This window comes from Aspergillus candidus (genome assembly GCF_002847045.1).
Source record: "Aspergillus candidus strain CBS 102.13 unplaced genomic scaffold BDW47scaffold_38, whole genome shotgun sequence".
Taxonomy (NCBI): Eukaryota; Fungi; Ascomycota; class Eurotiomycetes; order Eurotiales; family Aspergillaceae; genus Aspergillus; species Aspergillus candidus.
In genome coordinates, this window is record NW_020194043.1 from 1,442 (window position 1) to 15,632 (window position 14,191).

Consider the following 14,191-nt stretch of genomic DNA (forward strand, 5'->3'; position numbering starts at 1 on the left):
GAATGAAAGATAGCCTGATCCTTGGATCATCCAACGATCAGTGGTGACTGTGGCCGGATATTCCAATATGCTGGTGTCCGTCCACAGGAAATCGTACTCGGCGATTCTGATTTCTCATACCATGATCTGGGCGTCAACAACGTCGGTGCCGTGTGTGTAAACTATTAGCGACAAGAATCCCGCGCCTAAAGATTCGAAGTCACGACTGAAATCAATCAGTGTGAAATTATTAGTGAGAACCCGTCCACCCATGGGCCACAGGATCCGGAAACCCCGGCCACTTTATACCCCAAAGGCGGGATCAATGTGTGTCTGAAAAATCACGTTAGAATGGAGGGACAGCAAGAAGCGTGGCAAATGCATCAAACATACCCCGAGCCTCCATGGGCGTTACCATAGATCCCTGATTTCCTCCCCAGGCTGGTCAAAATCTCAATCCCGTCGATCCAAGCACCGGCCCGGACGTAGAAGCCAAGCAAGATTTCACCCCGCCGTGTGTCGAGCACAAACTCGTCCCCACCAGGCTTTCCTCCTCGTCCCCCAAAAAGCTGACTTGTAGCATCTTCGTAGAAAAATTCTAACCCATCCAACGACGCACCGTGGTAAACCTTGATGGAGGTCAATAGCTTGGTGGACACGAAGGCACTGTCCAGGATGACCTGTTCCGGGTGGCTGCCTTCCATCTGCGAAAAGCCGAGTTGACTACTCTTGTACCCGGTATGGCCCTTGGGAAGCTTCACGACCGATCGCTTCGATTTCAGGTCGCTCAAAGCATTCACGGTATGGCTGCCAAGGGCCCCTGAGAAGATGGTCATCTTGACCTGCTTCTTCTTTTCGCGTTCCCCGCCAAACACCCGCTGGCGTAGTTCGCTCTCCGTGACGGTGACCTGTTTCGGGAGTCCGTTGGGGCTCGATTCCGTGTTGAGATACTCAACAAAACTGCGGCAAACCTGGTCACCCTCCGCGTACAGCTCCAGGAAGGCAATCCCAGATGAGGCGGTGATGAGGATTTTCCCATTCTCAACAGGCCAGACTTGAACGCTGCCGTCCGAGCTCACCGGCGCGTCGGTGGGAAGGCGGAAACAGGGGTGGAAGCGGAACCGCAAGACATCTAGACGGTGCCAAGAGCATTCATCTTGCGGCAGGGCAAGTTTCAGCCCTTGGGCCTTGGTCCGGGTTGAGAAGGGCTCGCGGGTGGTGAAGGACCGATTGAACCGGACATAGTCGCGAAGCATAATGCCCGACTCTTGGTGCGGACATCCGAAGAGATGGCCGACCTCATGCAGGTGGGCTCCAATGCCGATGTTTGCAGCCTCCCAGTTGGACCCCGCTTCCCCGCAGTCATTCGCCACGAAGTCCGTATTGGTTCGACTGCAGTCCGAGAAGGCATCGACCACTTCCTCCAGGCTGCAAGGGTAGCTCTGGAGGCTGTGGGAACCGAAGATCGCCATCTTGATGTCGCCGCCATCTGATCCTAACGCGGCATGACCGGTGATGGTTTGGGACCCCGTGTCCCAGTGCGAGTCGAGCAGTAAAACGGAAACATACTGCTTCTGGCCCGGTTGAGGCCGGAAGTGGTTCCGCACCGCATCCCTGGCGATCTTGAATAATTCATTCTTTTGTGTGGCCGGGCCATATTGTTGCGCAATGTTGAGATCCCGGAGCTCCGCTACGGTCTTCTCCGTGCGAACAACGTGGACCTTCGCCTCGTTCCGCATCTGCCCGTTAGCCGTATCTCGACGGCTGAGGGTTCCGGTCTGCCACTCCTCTTCGAAACGGAAACAGCGCCGTCCAAGGTTGTTGCGGAACATTTGTTCGCCGGTAAATGCCTGCCACAAATACGCTGCCGTGCGATATTTCCGAATGGCAGTGTCCAGGCCACGTCCCTCCCTCTGCGTCTTTTCCGGGGGCGCATCGAAGGTTCCCTCCGAGTCCTTCCCAAGCAAGACAACCAGGTGCAGTGGAGGAGCACTGTCCAACGGGAGATAGTTGATGCAGATCCACGAGGAATGGATCGCCGGATGTGCACTCCCCGAGGACAGTTTGGTTGACACAAAGTCGAAACGTAATCGATTAGGACCCGGCACCAGATGAACGAGCGCCTTGAAATGTGATGCGGTGACAGGCCAGCTGACAGATGGGAAGTTATCCTGGTGGTGATAGGCGGTTACGGTTCCGTCCAGCGGATGGTGCCTGGGGTCTCCGGTTTGACCGTAGAGCAATAGCACTTTCTGGTGTACCTGTGAAACGACCATCGTCAGCTCCATTCCCATCACACTCCCATGCTGATCGAACCGAGATGCCAGAGGCCAGGACGGATAGCAAGGGCCGAGAACCTACCCACGAGCCGTCCGAGATGGAGATAATCCTGGGGGCATACGGTGAAGATGACGAGGGCGATCGGCTAGCACCATTGGACGACATTACGCTACCGCTCTATTGAAACCGACACCGATCAGTACGGGAAGATACAAGAAGCAGAGACGATCGGGATCACATACCACAACGCTATTTCGTTTCATCTGAGTCGTGTGGAGTGGAGGACGTTGAGGGACTGCCGGGGGGTCTGTGCCATTGGCATTGTTGTCGTTGCACTCATTAAGCGCCGGGAGGTTTGGGGACGAGCGATCGGGTTTGATGGAGGAAGGTGGGGTCACCGAGCTGTAGGAGGAAGTATCGAGGGTGGTCGACGACTGCCCCGACGTCATCTCACCATTGGAATGAGATTCGTTGGATTTCGACTCCTCGGACTTGGTGGTGCGAAAGCTCGGTCTGGAACGCCGCAGCTGCTTGAAGAACGTCATGATCTTTGAACCGGATCAGTTGTGAGGGATAATGTTGTAGTAGAAGAGAAGCGACCGTAGTGATGGGGAGGATAGCAAGCGAAAGCGATCGGTATACAAGCCGAGCTTAATTGGGAAGTTGCGAAGTATATAGGTGGTAAGCGGGTCGTATAGTAAGTAGCCTTCCTTCTCACTCCAACAAACCAAAGAAAGTGACGCAGAGAAAACGAACGACAAGGGTAGTTGAAAAGAAAGAAACAAGATAATATAAAGAAAAAGAGAAGAAGAAGAAGAAGTGGGAAGGGGACAGGGAAAGAGGAGAGACAGCGATGGGCCAACTCAGCGGCTGATTGTTGTTCGGAGAGGCAAAGCTGAGGTAAGGAAGGCCAGACAGAGTAGGTTGGCGCAATACGCCGACGTCGACAGGTCTGGACAGGCGACCGTTTGCGGATGGATGCTTCTTATTGGAATAACCACCGATCATCCAGCTCAACTTCCCCCCGCAATCACGTCCAATTTTTTCAGGAACCCAAGGTTAAGGTCGATCACTGAGAGGAACTAGAGGTCGATTGAAGGAAGAAGGAAAGAGACATCACACATCGCAGGATAGAAACTTCTTTCAGGAAAAAAGGAGGTCGGACCTCCAGAGTGGACACACACGATAAAATAAAATCAAACCAAAGGGAAAATGAAGAAAGGATTCAGGAGGATGTCCGACCCGCCAAAAGATCCGATGGGCGACTAGTTCGAGGTACTAGACTTAGTCTGTCTGATTTGCAGCAAGCTTCGTTGGAATCCGATATGAGATAACCAGAACCAAGCTTTAGGCGGTGGATGGGTGGCTTTCACGGCTCATGGTGGATGCTCTCATTGGTATGATTCGCATCGTTCTGAAGAATCAGACCGAGAGATGGAAATATACCTTATGTACAGGTGGTAGGGAGCAGATCGAGCGAAAGAAGGCCCAGCCAGCCCATTCCTGCCTCCAATGGACAGAGAATGCAACCAACCCAGCCCATTTTGGACAGCTCTCTGCGACGACGATGACTGAGGTGGGTCAAACCAGTGTTCCCTGTGTTCTGTTGCACTGCCTGTTGTTGCGAATAGACAAGGGTGCGTTACGTATGCCAAATGCCACTGGCCGCTGACCAACAGCAGGATCAAGATAAACGCGCCTAGTTTCAGTGTTTCACCAGTAAGGTGAGGGTGGATCGACCGGGTCTCATGCTTTTACTATATTTGTCTCTGTTCTGGGTCCCTGCGGTATGGGTGCCACTGACGCAGGCTGCCACTCCATGGCCATTCGTCGTTTCTTTTTTTTTTTGTCTTTCGTTCTTTTTTCTTTTTATTGTATTCTTTCTGTTCTTTTCTTTTGTCCTGACATGTTCAAGCCGATCAGAGATCTCTCCCGAAAACTTATCTGGAGTCTCTGGACAGCGTGTGCGGATAGTGGAGGTAGATACGAGACACACATTCTTGGCTAGACTGGATTGTTCGTGACGAGCTTATCTCTTGGCCACCTCATTCTTGCTTATGGAGGGAGTCGCTTCCTGGGTTCCCTTCATTCAACGGGGCTTGAATGATCCTTGATAACGGGCCCTGGTTTCCTCCTGTCTCTTCTTTCGTCGTGCCTGTGTTTTCTTCCTTTCCGGTTCTTCCTGATTCCCTTTCATCCCTGAGAGTGGGTTTGGAAGACCCCACTCTGGAAAGTTGCCCGATCGACGAGAAGCCGAGATTTGAACAGGGCAAAACTCAAAAAGAATTGAACTCTTGGCCGTTCGTCCATAATGTACAGTTAAGACCTCAGTGCTTTTGTCACGTATGAAGAAGAGTAGGAACTCGAACCTTGCCATACTATGGAATGGGACTTTCTTATTTGCGGTGGGGTTACTGGAATCCCGACATGAGATCTCGGTAAGAGTGTCAAACCGGTCGACGTATCCAGAAGTTCAATTAATTAGCAAGGGAGGTGTCCACTTCGTTGACTGACTCGATTGCGGAAGTTCTTGAGGCTGAACTCAGGATTCGAAAGGGGGTCGACATATCACTGTCTCCGTCGGGACACACACTTTAGCCATCACAGCTGCACGATGACATAGTTCAGTCTCTCCCGTTGTCCAGGAGAGCTCACATTAGGATTGCATGATTCCTGTTCTGAAACCGTCCACCACGAAGGAGATCTCGCCTCTGTAGATCCCAGATTCCACCGGTCGGCAGGGCCAGCAATAGCAGAGATAAGGTATGCTGGTGGCTTTCGGGCCAGATCCCTCACTAGCGTCCAGTCCTTTGGAATCCAGCATCAACCGGTTCATCTTTCATCTATCCTCGTTCCGGCTGCTGGTCAGGGCTGGATCTGGATGGACCGGAATCCCCGTGATTAGTACGGAATGGCATTAGGTCGATTTGTTCTGGGTGACCGGAGTTGACCGGCTGATTGCTAAGTTCTGACCCTTAAAGTTGTATTATTGGGCCAAGTATACCTAGTTACAGTGTATGGAGTACAACGCACAGATACCTCGGACGCCTGGGCTATCTTCAGTCCGTACACTCGTATTGACTGGATTGTCCACGGAATCTGGGCAAGACAATGAACAGAGGATGGAATATCGTTAATCAAGGGGAAAGTGATCAATAGAAAAGCAGGTCGGTAGGTAACCATGGATACTGTGCGCAATGGTCAAAGTAGGGATGGATTCAAACTAGTCGTATCCGGACAGAACCAGTTCAGGCATCTTTAGGCTTTCAGCTGGTTTTTTTTTTGAATTGAATAGAAAGAACAATCAATCATTAAGCAAGCAAAATAGAATAAAATCAAATCGCTATTCTCTAGGTTCATATTGTAGGTATTTTTTATGGCATATTCATGCTCTTCATTCTCTATATCTTCCAAATCGGTTTTCATGATACATACATTCATTCCCTTTGAACCTTGATCCCTTCGGTTCCCCGGAGAGCAATCTCGAGTTTTCATTTTCCATTTTCCATTTTCCATTTTCCATTTTTACGACTTCTGCAATTCGAATCGATCCATTCGGACCTTCCAGTTCTTAACTTCAATTTTACCGATTTTTCCCCCTAAACCAGACCTGGCTTGGTTGGACCCAGCACACACGACCTGAGCTGTTAGTTCGCTCTCTCGTTCAGCCCGTCCAATTCATCCACTCCTCATTCTCCAATCATTTGGTCTTTCTCTTCCCACTCCTCGAGTTCCTCCCCTTCATCTCCGCTTTCCAGCCGCCCTTGCTCCTCTCTGGTCTATGACCAAGCTTCTTCTGGGCTGCATTCTGCTTTTGACGTTTACCCACTGTTGTTTATGATCCTACCTGATCCCCCCCGGACCACTTGGTGATAGCCCTTCGGTTCCTGCTGTTCACTGACCTCCAGCGATGGCTCTTCCTCAGCCACCCAACTCGGAGAAGACCATTCGCAAAATCGATATTGCTCAGGTATTTCCATGACTGTGCCCCCCTTCCTGTGGATAGATTTTCGTGCCCCAATCCTTCCATCCCTAGCACATGGGGTTGGCCTGAAATGGATGCACAGACGAAGAATCAAAAATAAAATCAAAAAAGAAAAATCTCTAACCAGTGGCTCCATCATAGGTATCCCTCAGCCTCCAAGATCGTCTCGGTCTCGCCAAAGTCAAGTACCAGAATGGCCGTCTCCAGTCCCTCGATCACTCCGGTGGTCGTTCCCTCCTCGTAGGGAGCGACAAACCGTCGGATTCCTCGTCCGAAATATCCCATAGCCGTTGCGAGACTCCTCTGACGTCCCCTCCCTTGCGAACTGCGACCTACTCGAAGGAATTGCCCCGATCATCACGGAATAGACATGCAGCCACGTTCGATTCCAAGGTGATGCAGCCAATGCTGTCGGCCGGCCGAAAACGTCTCCGGTCGGACTCGATCACGGATCGTCCAGCAAAAGCTCCTCGGGTCTCTTGGAAAAGTTCATACCAACTCCCCGAGTCGTCACCTGGCTTCAACCGGCAGATGGGACATCGCCAACGACATTTGCCCCTCATCTCTGAGACGGCCCCGATCCCCGAATTTTCCTCTCCGGCCCACAATCCCTATTCGGACGACGAAAACGACCCGGATCTTCCTGTTCATAGTTTTCAACATGTGAGCTCGATGGTGGGCTCCTCGCCGCCTCGTACTCCTCCACCAAAACACGCTCGCTCGTCGCGGAACGAACGGACCTTGCGGCATGATGACGGAGCTGATCTGCTCCTGTATCTGGCCAATTCGCCCACCCCGGCCAGCGTTGCCAACAAGACCCACGCGCGAGACTTCCCTCCATCAACTCCTCCAAGTCAGCATGCCATGCTACCGTCGCTCACGCCAACTCCCGGGGGCGGCAGTCTCTTCCCAAATTTCAGCACTCCCAATCAGCAGTTCAATTTTGCAGATTTTGTCAACGTCACCCCGAGCCCTGCTCAAGCACCCTGGGGTGGCCGTACGCCCGGAGGCGCGGCACGCACCCCTCTTGCAGCAAAAGATAGGCGGCGGTCGAACTTTGACACCCTGTTACCTCCTGGTGCAGACAGCCCCAAGAGCCGAGCGAGAGCGTCGGGTCTCCTCTTGCAACTTGGTGGAGAACTCCGTCCTTGAAAAAAACATCATGACCCGACTCTCAATCATCCTTTCCCTTGTCCCATCTTACGATTACCAAGTTTAATGACCGTTATGTGCACACACCAGATCACCCTGTTCCCTGCCGCTCTACCCCTCACTTCCCCATACCCTGCCATCCCTTGTGTTAATTCCTCCTGCGGCGGCGGCCTTGGTATTTGTCCATACATCTTTCTTATGTCAATCCCCGACTTTTGCATAACCTTTCTTTTGTATGACACCTCTAGCCCACCGCCCGTGTTCGGCATTCCCTGTTTTCTATTCTTTCCGTCATATCCCCATCTTTTCATTTGTGGCAAAGAATCTTGAAACCGAATCGCTCTGACGCGGTCAAGCTAGCTGTATATGCACGAGCGTCACCTCTATTGAAGAATATATACCATCCAAACTCTACCTTCACCAACTAGTTTTCCATGTGGAGTCCCATCACAGTTGTATAGCATTTAATCAGTTAATCAAGCTTACCCCGCACGGATGGGCAAAATAGCCAAAAATAATAAGCCAGACAAAAACAACACGCGACACCCGACGCGTCAAACTCTAATTCGTGTCTATTTCGCGCTCGCGCTAGTCCGGAAGCGGTATGGTTACATGCGCCGGCCCTACGCTAACCGACCAATTGACGAGGAGCACTTTTAGCCACTTTAGGTAAATAGGTGCCTGAGGTGTCGTTCTCGTCTGCCCACTGTTTCATACATGGCTAAATCACCTTTCCCAACGATGAAAAAGAAGAAACAATGATAGTAACAACAATAATAAGGAATCCTAATTATAGTAATGTTGATTATGAAGAGGATATGAAAGAGACGAGATACACAAGTGATAATGTGGTTCTAGAGAACCTAGATCCTCTACTATATCTGTCTTCACAATTCTCATGTTGATCCTGCCTATATATGCTCGGATTCCCTCATTAATATTAGTCTTTTATTGTATAAGAACCTGATTAAGCCAGCAATCCTTCTGCCAGCGCCCGCGGGGTCATGCCACCCCGTGTCTCACAATAGGTAGGTAGAGTTAAGTTGTAGACCATGCTGCATAGTTAACCAGAAAGATCCTCCTAGATTATCCATCTCCACGCTCGATCTATGCCGGCGGCATCTCAGAAGCCGGATCTTCGTCACCTTCAAGAACCGCTTTCTCCGCCTGCTTCCGCCAAAGCAGCGCCAGATAATCCCCCGTCGTCGCCTCCTCAAGCGACTTATCCTCGCGGACCTTCAAAAACCGCGGAAACCGCAGACTGAGCCCCCTCTCGTCGCTGACCAGCCCAATCGCAGCCGAGTACGTCGGACTGAGCGTGATGTCCGCGAACGCCATCTCCCACACCTCCTGCGGCTCGAACCACACGTCTGGCTGCTCGCCGTAGTACTCGACGTAGCTGGGCCGTGAGATGACGTTGACGCCGCCGGCGTCGGGGTTGTATTTCTCCCTGTTGGACTGGTAGAACTTGTCTGTGAAGCCGGACATGCATTTTGTGACGGCTTCGAGGGCGCCTGTTTCGGCGTTGCGGACGGCGAGGAGGATCGGGGACCACCATTTGGTTTTGCGGCCTTGGCCGTGCCACCCTGCTATTGGGATGAGGTCGAGGGTTTCGGAGGAGGTGCTGTAGTCTTTTTTGACCTTGAGCCAGGAGTCCATGCGTTTGTCAGGCTCGTAGGTTGAGAGGAGGGCTTTTCGTCGGCTGGTGGTGGCGCTGTTGGGGGTGTCTGTGCTTGGGACTGGGTTTGTTTCTTGGTTGTTCTTGCTAGGGGCGGCGATGGGTGTGTTGTCGAGGACTTTGACCATGATGCCTTCGCATTTGGCGTCTGTTGCGCTTTTGAAGAACTCGAGGACGGAGTCGGAATCGGCTGACGTTGCGTCGAGGCTCTTGACCCAGGTGAAGCGGTTGGGGATTCCCACGAATAAACTGCGGAGGAGCTCTCGGCGCTCGCGGAAGCATCGGTTTAGGAGAGGCTCCCCGTTTAGGTACATCAGGTCGAATGCGAAAAGGCAGACGTTGACTTTGATGCTGCCTACGTCGACGTTCTTTTTTGCGCGGTTTGTCAAGGTTTGAAAAGATTGCAGATCGCCGGTTTCTTGGTCGACTGCGACGACTTCTCCTTCTAGGATGAAACTGGATACGCTTTCGCCCCGGATCTCGGGGACTAGAGACACGAGGTCTGGGTATTTCTCCGTCATGTTCTCGAGGTGGCGGGAGAATATTGATACCTTCCCTTGCTCGTCGCAGTGAACTTGCGCGCGCTGGCCATCGTACTTGAACTCGCAGCTGAAATCTCGCCCTTGCAGCTTTGTGAGCATTTCTGACAGGTCTCGTGTGATATTGCCGAGCATTGGTCTGAGTGGAATGTGCAGCTGCAGTCCACATCGCAAAAGCAGTTCCTCGGTGACTCCGATCTCTAGTAGACAAGGAACAAGGTCGTTGTAGTTTGGGTGTCTGGCGTAGGATGACTTGACAATTTCCTCCGCATTGCTGTAGATCCCCGCAAGTTCCTCCTTCTTAAGACGTGAAAATTCTTGAAGGGAATATGGAGTAAACTCGCCATCCTCAGGCTTTGAGAATAGACAGGCTCTAGCCAGCGCGATGAGCATGGTAGTCTTCACCGCACCGATCCGCAGATTCTGGACCAGAGTGCGGACAATATACCGACTCTCCTCCGCACCACGCGTATCCTGGAGCAACTTTTCAACGATCCGTTGTTTGTTTTCCTGGCTTCCCGGGCCTTTGCTCGCGGCAATCTTCTGGAGTGACTGATAAACGCCCTTAATTCTGAGTGGCTTGGGTTTTACCAGCGTCAGGCTTTGCCTCTTCTTGGCTTCGAACGCCACGTCGCCTGCGTCTCCAAGCTTATCATATAGAGACTTGAGTCCCTGGCTGTTAAGCCCGTATATCTTCTTGAGACCTTTCGATATCGAGGAACCGCCGAGTCCTAGTTCCATTTCATCGTACGGAGGTGAGATTGAGTTGGTTGCTAGCCACACCGCAGGAAGAACACTCGACGGATCGCTTTCTATGAGGACGCGGAGGAAGTTGACCAGCGTATCGACTATTTTAATGCGACTGCTTGTTGCATTGGCAAGAATAAAAGCCCTCGTCAGGAGCGCATACGAAGCATCGCCGCCCGACGTAGCCCAGTGTTTCCGCAATTCATCGGCGTATTTTCTTGAGTCGAATGTCAAGGGGCTTTGGTCGAAAGGAATCGAAAGGGAAACAGTATCCTCCGCGCCAGAAGACGACTGCAACGAAAGAATATTCTTCGATAGTACATTTGGGGGACGCTGTGGATCGTGTCCGCGCTCTGGGGTCTCCGGCGCCTCACTAGGTGAAGGGGGCGTCTTCTCCGCTTCCGATTGTATTGTCACATCTTGTTGGTTCCATTCTGCTTGAAGCTTTCGGGCTAGAGCTTCATCAGACAGTATCTCTTCTGTCTGATTTGTCACATCGGAGTTCGTAGATGTTTTGGTTTTCTCAACTTCCTTGGAGGCTTGGCCCTTGAAGAATGACGCTATACTCCGGGCCTTTTGCGGGGAGGAGTCAAGATGATCTCTCTTGCGCTTTTTGGCGGGACTGGGCATGATCAGGGATCAGAAATAGATCTTTGACGAGTAGATCATAATCGAGAGTGTTGGCAAATGCGCCCTGACGCATGATGCTGATAGACAAAACAGTTGGGCAGCGGCGGTGACGTTTGTTGCGACGGAGCTTCCCGCTTTTGGCAAGGCGGCGTGGATCGCGACACCTTGTGCTTCTCCCTCCACCTAGTCATCATCTTCTGGATTATTCGACCCCCGCCGTCCATCCCCGCGAATAATGGCGACCGCTCCCCCCGCATTATCGTCGCATGAGCGAACTCGTGTGGAGGACTATTTAAATGATAAAATCCAGGTCTCTGGCGACTTTGAAAGCCTCGACTCGTTGCTGTCTAGCTTGCGGGCCCAACATGATCTCCAGCGGAAACAGGTGAGGACCCCTTCGCCTTGAATTGAAGGTTAGACCAAAGTTAGAGCCAGAAGTTGCTAATGACATTCCGCAGCTAGCTGAAGCCCAGGAGGCCCTGTCAAACGCTACGAAAGCCTCGAACGAACACACCGAAGCGACCCGGAAGCGAGCCGAAGCCTTCAAGGCCCAACAAGCGGATATCGATAGGCGCCTTAAAGCTATTACGCGGTCGGATGCCAGTGATCAGGCAGCACAGCGCTTTGAGGAGAGCATCCAAAAACTTCGGAAACTGGAGATTTCGAAAGGCTATGTGGCCCTGCTGCAGGAGGCGGAGAAATTGAGGTACCCGGTGCACGGCGAGACCATTCATGATGCTATCGCTAACGCACCATATACAGCAAGGATGCGCTGGGGAATATACGGTCTGAGCCACGGTTGGCTATACCGCCGTATATTCGATTGCAAGGCATTGTCGGGTCGTTGAACGAGGCCCAGCCTGCGGCGGAGGGAGCCGCGCCTCATCTGGTCAATTATGTTGGCAAGTTAGCGTCTGCGCTCCGAGAACAGATGAAGACCGATTTTACCAAGCGACTCCAAGGGACTTTGGAACAGATGAAGTGGCCCTCGAAAGAATTGCACTTCCCGGACGATCTCCACGTTCAATGGAAGGAAAATGTCGAATTGCTCCTTGAGCTCCAAATACCGTAAGTACTACAGGGTTCAACCAGATGACTTTTCTGACCCCTATGTACAGGGAACTCAAAGCACGCGATTTCTTTGCAAACAACAAGAGTGTTGAACCTCCGATACTGTGGCCATTGGAGGTGATGGTACATCCTCTGGAGCTGCGGTTTAAGTATCATTTCAGTGGAGACAAGCCAACGAATAGATTAGACAAGGTTTGTGAGCGATCGCCTTTATGCGTTCAACATGATTATGCTGATAGATGTTTAGCCGGAGTTCTTTATGGCTCATGTCACGGACTTGATCAACAACTTTGGCAGTTTCTTCGCTACATATCTCCAGCCTATATTTGATGAGAAAGCACACGACACTGGTTCTGAATTAGAATGGAACTTCTACAATGCATCCCATGCCTACATCACGGCTCTGTTGCCCATGTTGCAGCAGAAGATGTCAGCCTTCCTCCCGCAGATCTCTAACCACCCGCAGTTGCTCAGTCACTTCATGCATGAGGTTATGAATTTTGACGAGGAAATCCGCGAGTCGTGGAACTACCTGCCCGATCCTTATACAGAAGACAACTGGAAGGGGATGACGTGGTATGTCCTGACTAAAGAAGGCTGGTTTGACCGCTGGCTCCAAGTCGAAAAGGATTTTGCGTTGGCTCGTTACAAGGAGATCGTCGAAGCCCCGGGGAGCGGGGAGATCGACTATGAAGGCGTTGAACTTACTTCGACCAAGCCGACTAAGGCAGCAATTCGTGTGAATGACCTCCTCGAGACGATCACTGAGCGTTATCAGCCCTTGTCATCATTCAGTCAGAAACTGCGATTTCTCATCGACATCCAGATTACGATCTTTGACCAATTCCACGACCGCCTGCAATCGGCCCTGGAAGCTTATCTCGCGATGACCTCTACGATCGGTCGCACCGTGCAGGGCGCGGACGGCCAAGCCATAGAAGGTGTTGGGGGATTGGAGCGGCTCTGCCGCGTTTTCGGTAGCGCAGAATACCTGGAAAAGAAGATGGAAGACTGGAGCAACGAGGTGTTTTTCGTTGAGCTTTGGTCGGAGCTGCAGGAGCGTGTCCGACAGAACAAAGACAACGGACAGAACGTGGCCGGTTCCATGTCCGTCGCCGACGTTGCCTCGCGGACCTCGCAAGCGGTGAACGGCAACAACACTGCTCAAGGTGTAACCCCCGAGGGAGCTCTGTTCGACGAGACTGCCTCCGCGTATCGCAGTCTCCGCCTCCGGTCCGAAACTATCATCACCTCGACGCTCACATCCAATGCTCGCGGGGCCCTCAAACAATACTCGCGCGTTTCCACCTGGGCGACTATCTCGGGCGCGGCAACGGGGCTTCTCCCACCCACTGCCGACCTCGCGCCAGCGCTGCACACACTCTCCGTCGAAGTATCCTTCCTCTCCCGTGCGCTGGGTGTTGCCCCCCTGCGCCGGATCACCCGCCAAGTGCTCTTATCTATCCAGACACACCTCTGGAGTAACATTCTCATGCGCAACACTTTCTCCGCCGCGGGGGCGGCCCAGCTCATCAGCGATGTGGACCACCTCTGCAAGACAATTGATACATCTCTTGGAGCGGCAGGCCAACAGGGCGGCTCTGCCAAAACGCTCCGGAAATTGAGCGAAGGTCTCCTCTTGCTCGGGCTGGACAGCACTACCCAGTCAACCGGCGACGCGTCCAACCCCGAAACGGACGGGGATGACAGCGCACAGCGGGGTCTGTGGGAGGTGGAGAAGCGGCTCTTCAAAGACAATGAAAGTGCGCGAGACGTACTGGCTGAGATGGGCATTGAAACTCTGATGGAGGCAGAGGCCAGAAGTGTGCTCGAGAGGAGAGCCGAGATTGGAAATTAGACATCTACTGACGTGCCAACGTGCATCTCGTATGTTTATTTTACTTTTTAATTGGCGATCTCTATAATTCATCCGTTTTGAAGCATTTACTTGGGCTCTCCATATCACTAATGGTTTAATTGGGTTTTGCTTAGTTGTTGGTCTATCTTATACATTTTTACCTCATGCTAAGAGCTAGCCATAGATGCAAGATACCATCGAAGCGAGTAACTGTTTTGATATGTCATTTGTAACGTCCTAGAATATCTAATAAGTTATTTTCTACATTCTTC

The 14,191-nt window shown here is 52.0% G+C and overlaps 4 protein-coding genes across 4 annotated transcripts; 2 read left to right on the top strand and 2 right to left on the bottom strand.

Moving 5' to 3' along the window:
* Positions 1-215: 215 nt before the first annotated feature.
* On the bottom strand, positions 216-3,458 carry BDW47DRAFT_132905 (zinc metalloproteinase family protein; the record flags this gene model as incomplete). The annotated part of the gene is made up of 4 exons (XM_024817694.1): positions 2,502-3,458; positions 2,341-2,436; positions 373-2,240; positions 216-312 (listed from the first exon to the last, which is right to left on the bottom strand). Exons 1-4 carry the CDS (start codon positions 2,802-2,804, stop codon positions 216-218), a joined length of 2,364 nt encoding a protein of 787 aa, XP_024670112.1. The 5' UTR covers positions 2,805-3,458.
* A 2,514-nt stretch (positions 3,459-5,972) lies between these two features.
* Positions 5,973-7,409, top strand: BDW47DRAFT_52829 (uncharacterized protein). The gene is made up of 2 exons (XM_024819242.1): positions 5,973-6,229; positions 6,386-7,409. The coding sequence occupies exons 1-2, from the start codon at positions 6,170-6,172 to the stop codon at positions 7,394-7,396; spliced, it is 1,071 nt and encodes a 356-aa protein (XP_024670113.1). The 5' UTR covers positions 5,973-6,169; the 3' UTR covers positions 7,397-7,409.
* An 878-nt stretch (positions 7,410-8,287) lies between these two features.
* Positions 8,288-11,070, bottom strand: BDW47DRAFT_109112 (putative DNA ligase I). Its single transcript, XM_024813388.1, has one exon. The coding sequence runs from the start codon at positions 10,988-10,990 to the stop codon at positions 8,504-8,506; it is 2,487 nt and encodes an 828-aa protein (XP_024670114.1). The 5' UTR covers positions 10,991-11,070; the 3' UTR covers positions 8,288-8,503.
* Positions 11,071-11,224: 154 nt separating this feature from the next.
* On the top strand, positions 11,225-14,090 carry BDW47DRAFT_52837 (RINT-1 family protein; the record flags this gene model as incomplete). The annotated part of the gene is made up of 5 exons (XM_024819243.1): positions 11,225-11,375; positions 11,449-11,696; positions 11,753-12,058; positions 12,109-12,253; positions 12,309-14,090. Coding segments are annotated over 5 exons (2,461 nt in total), but the record flags the coding sequence as incomplete, so codon positions are not given.
* Positions 14,091-14,191: the final 101 nt, after the last annotated feature.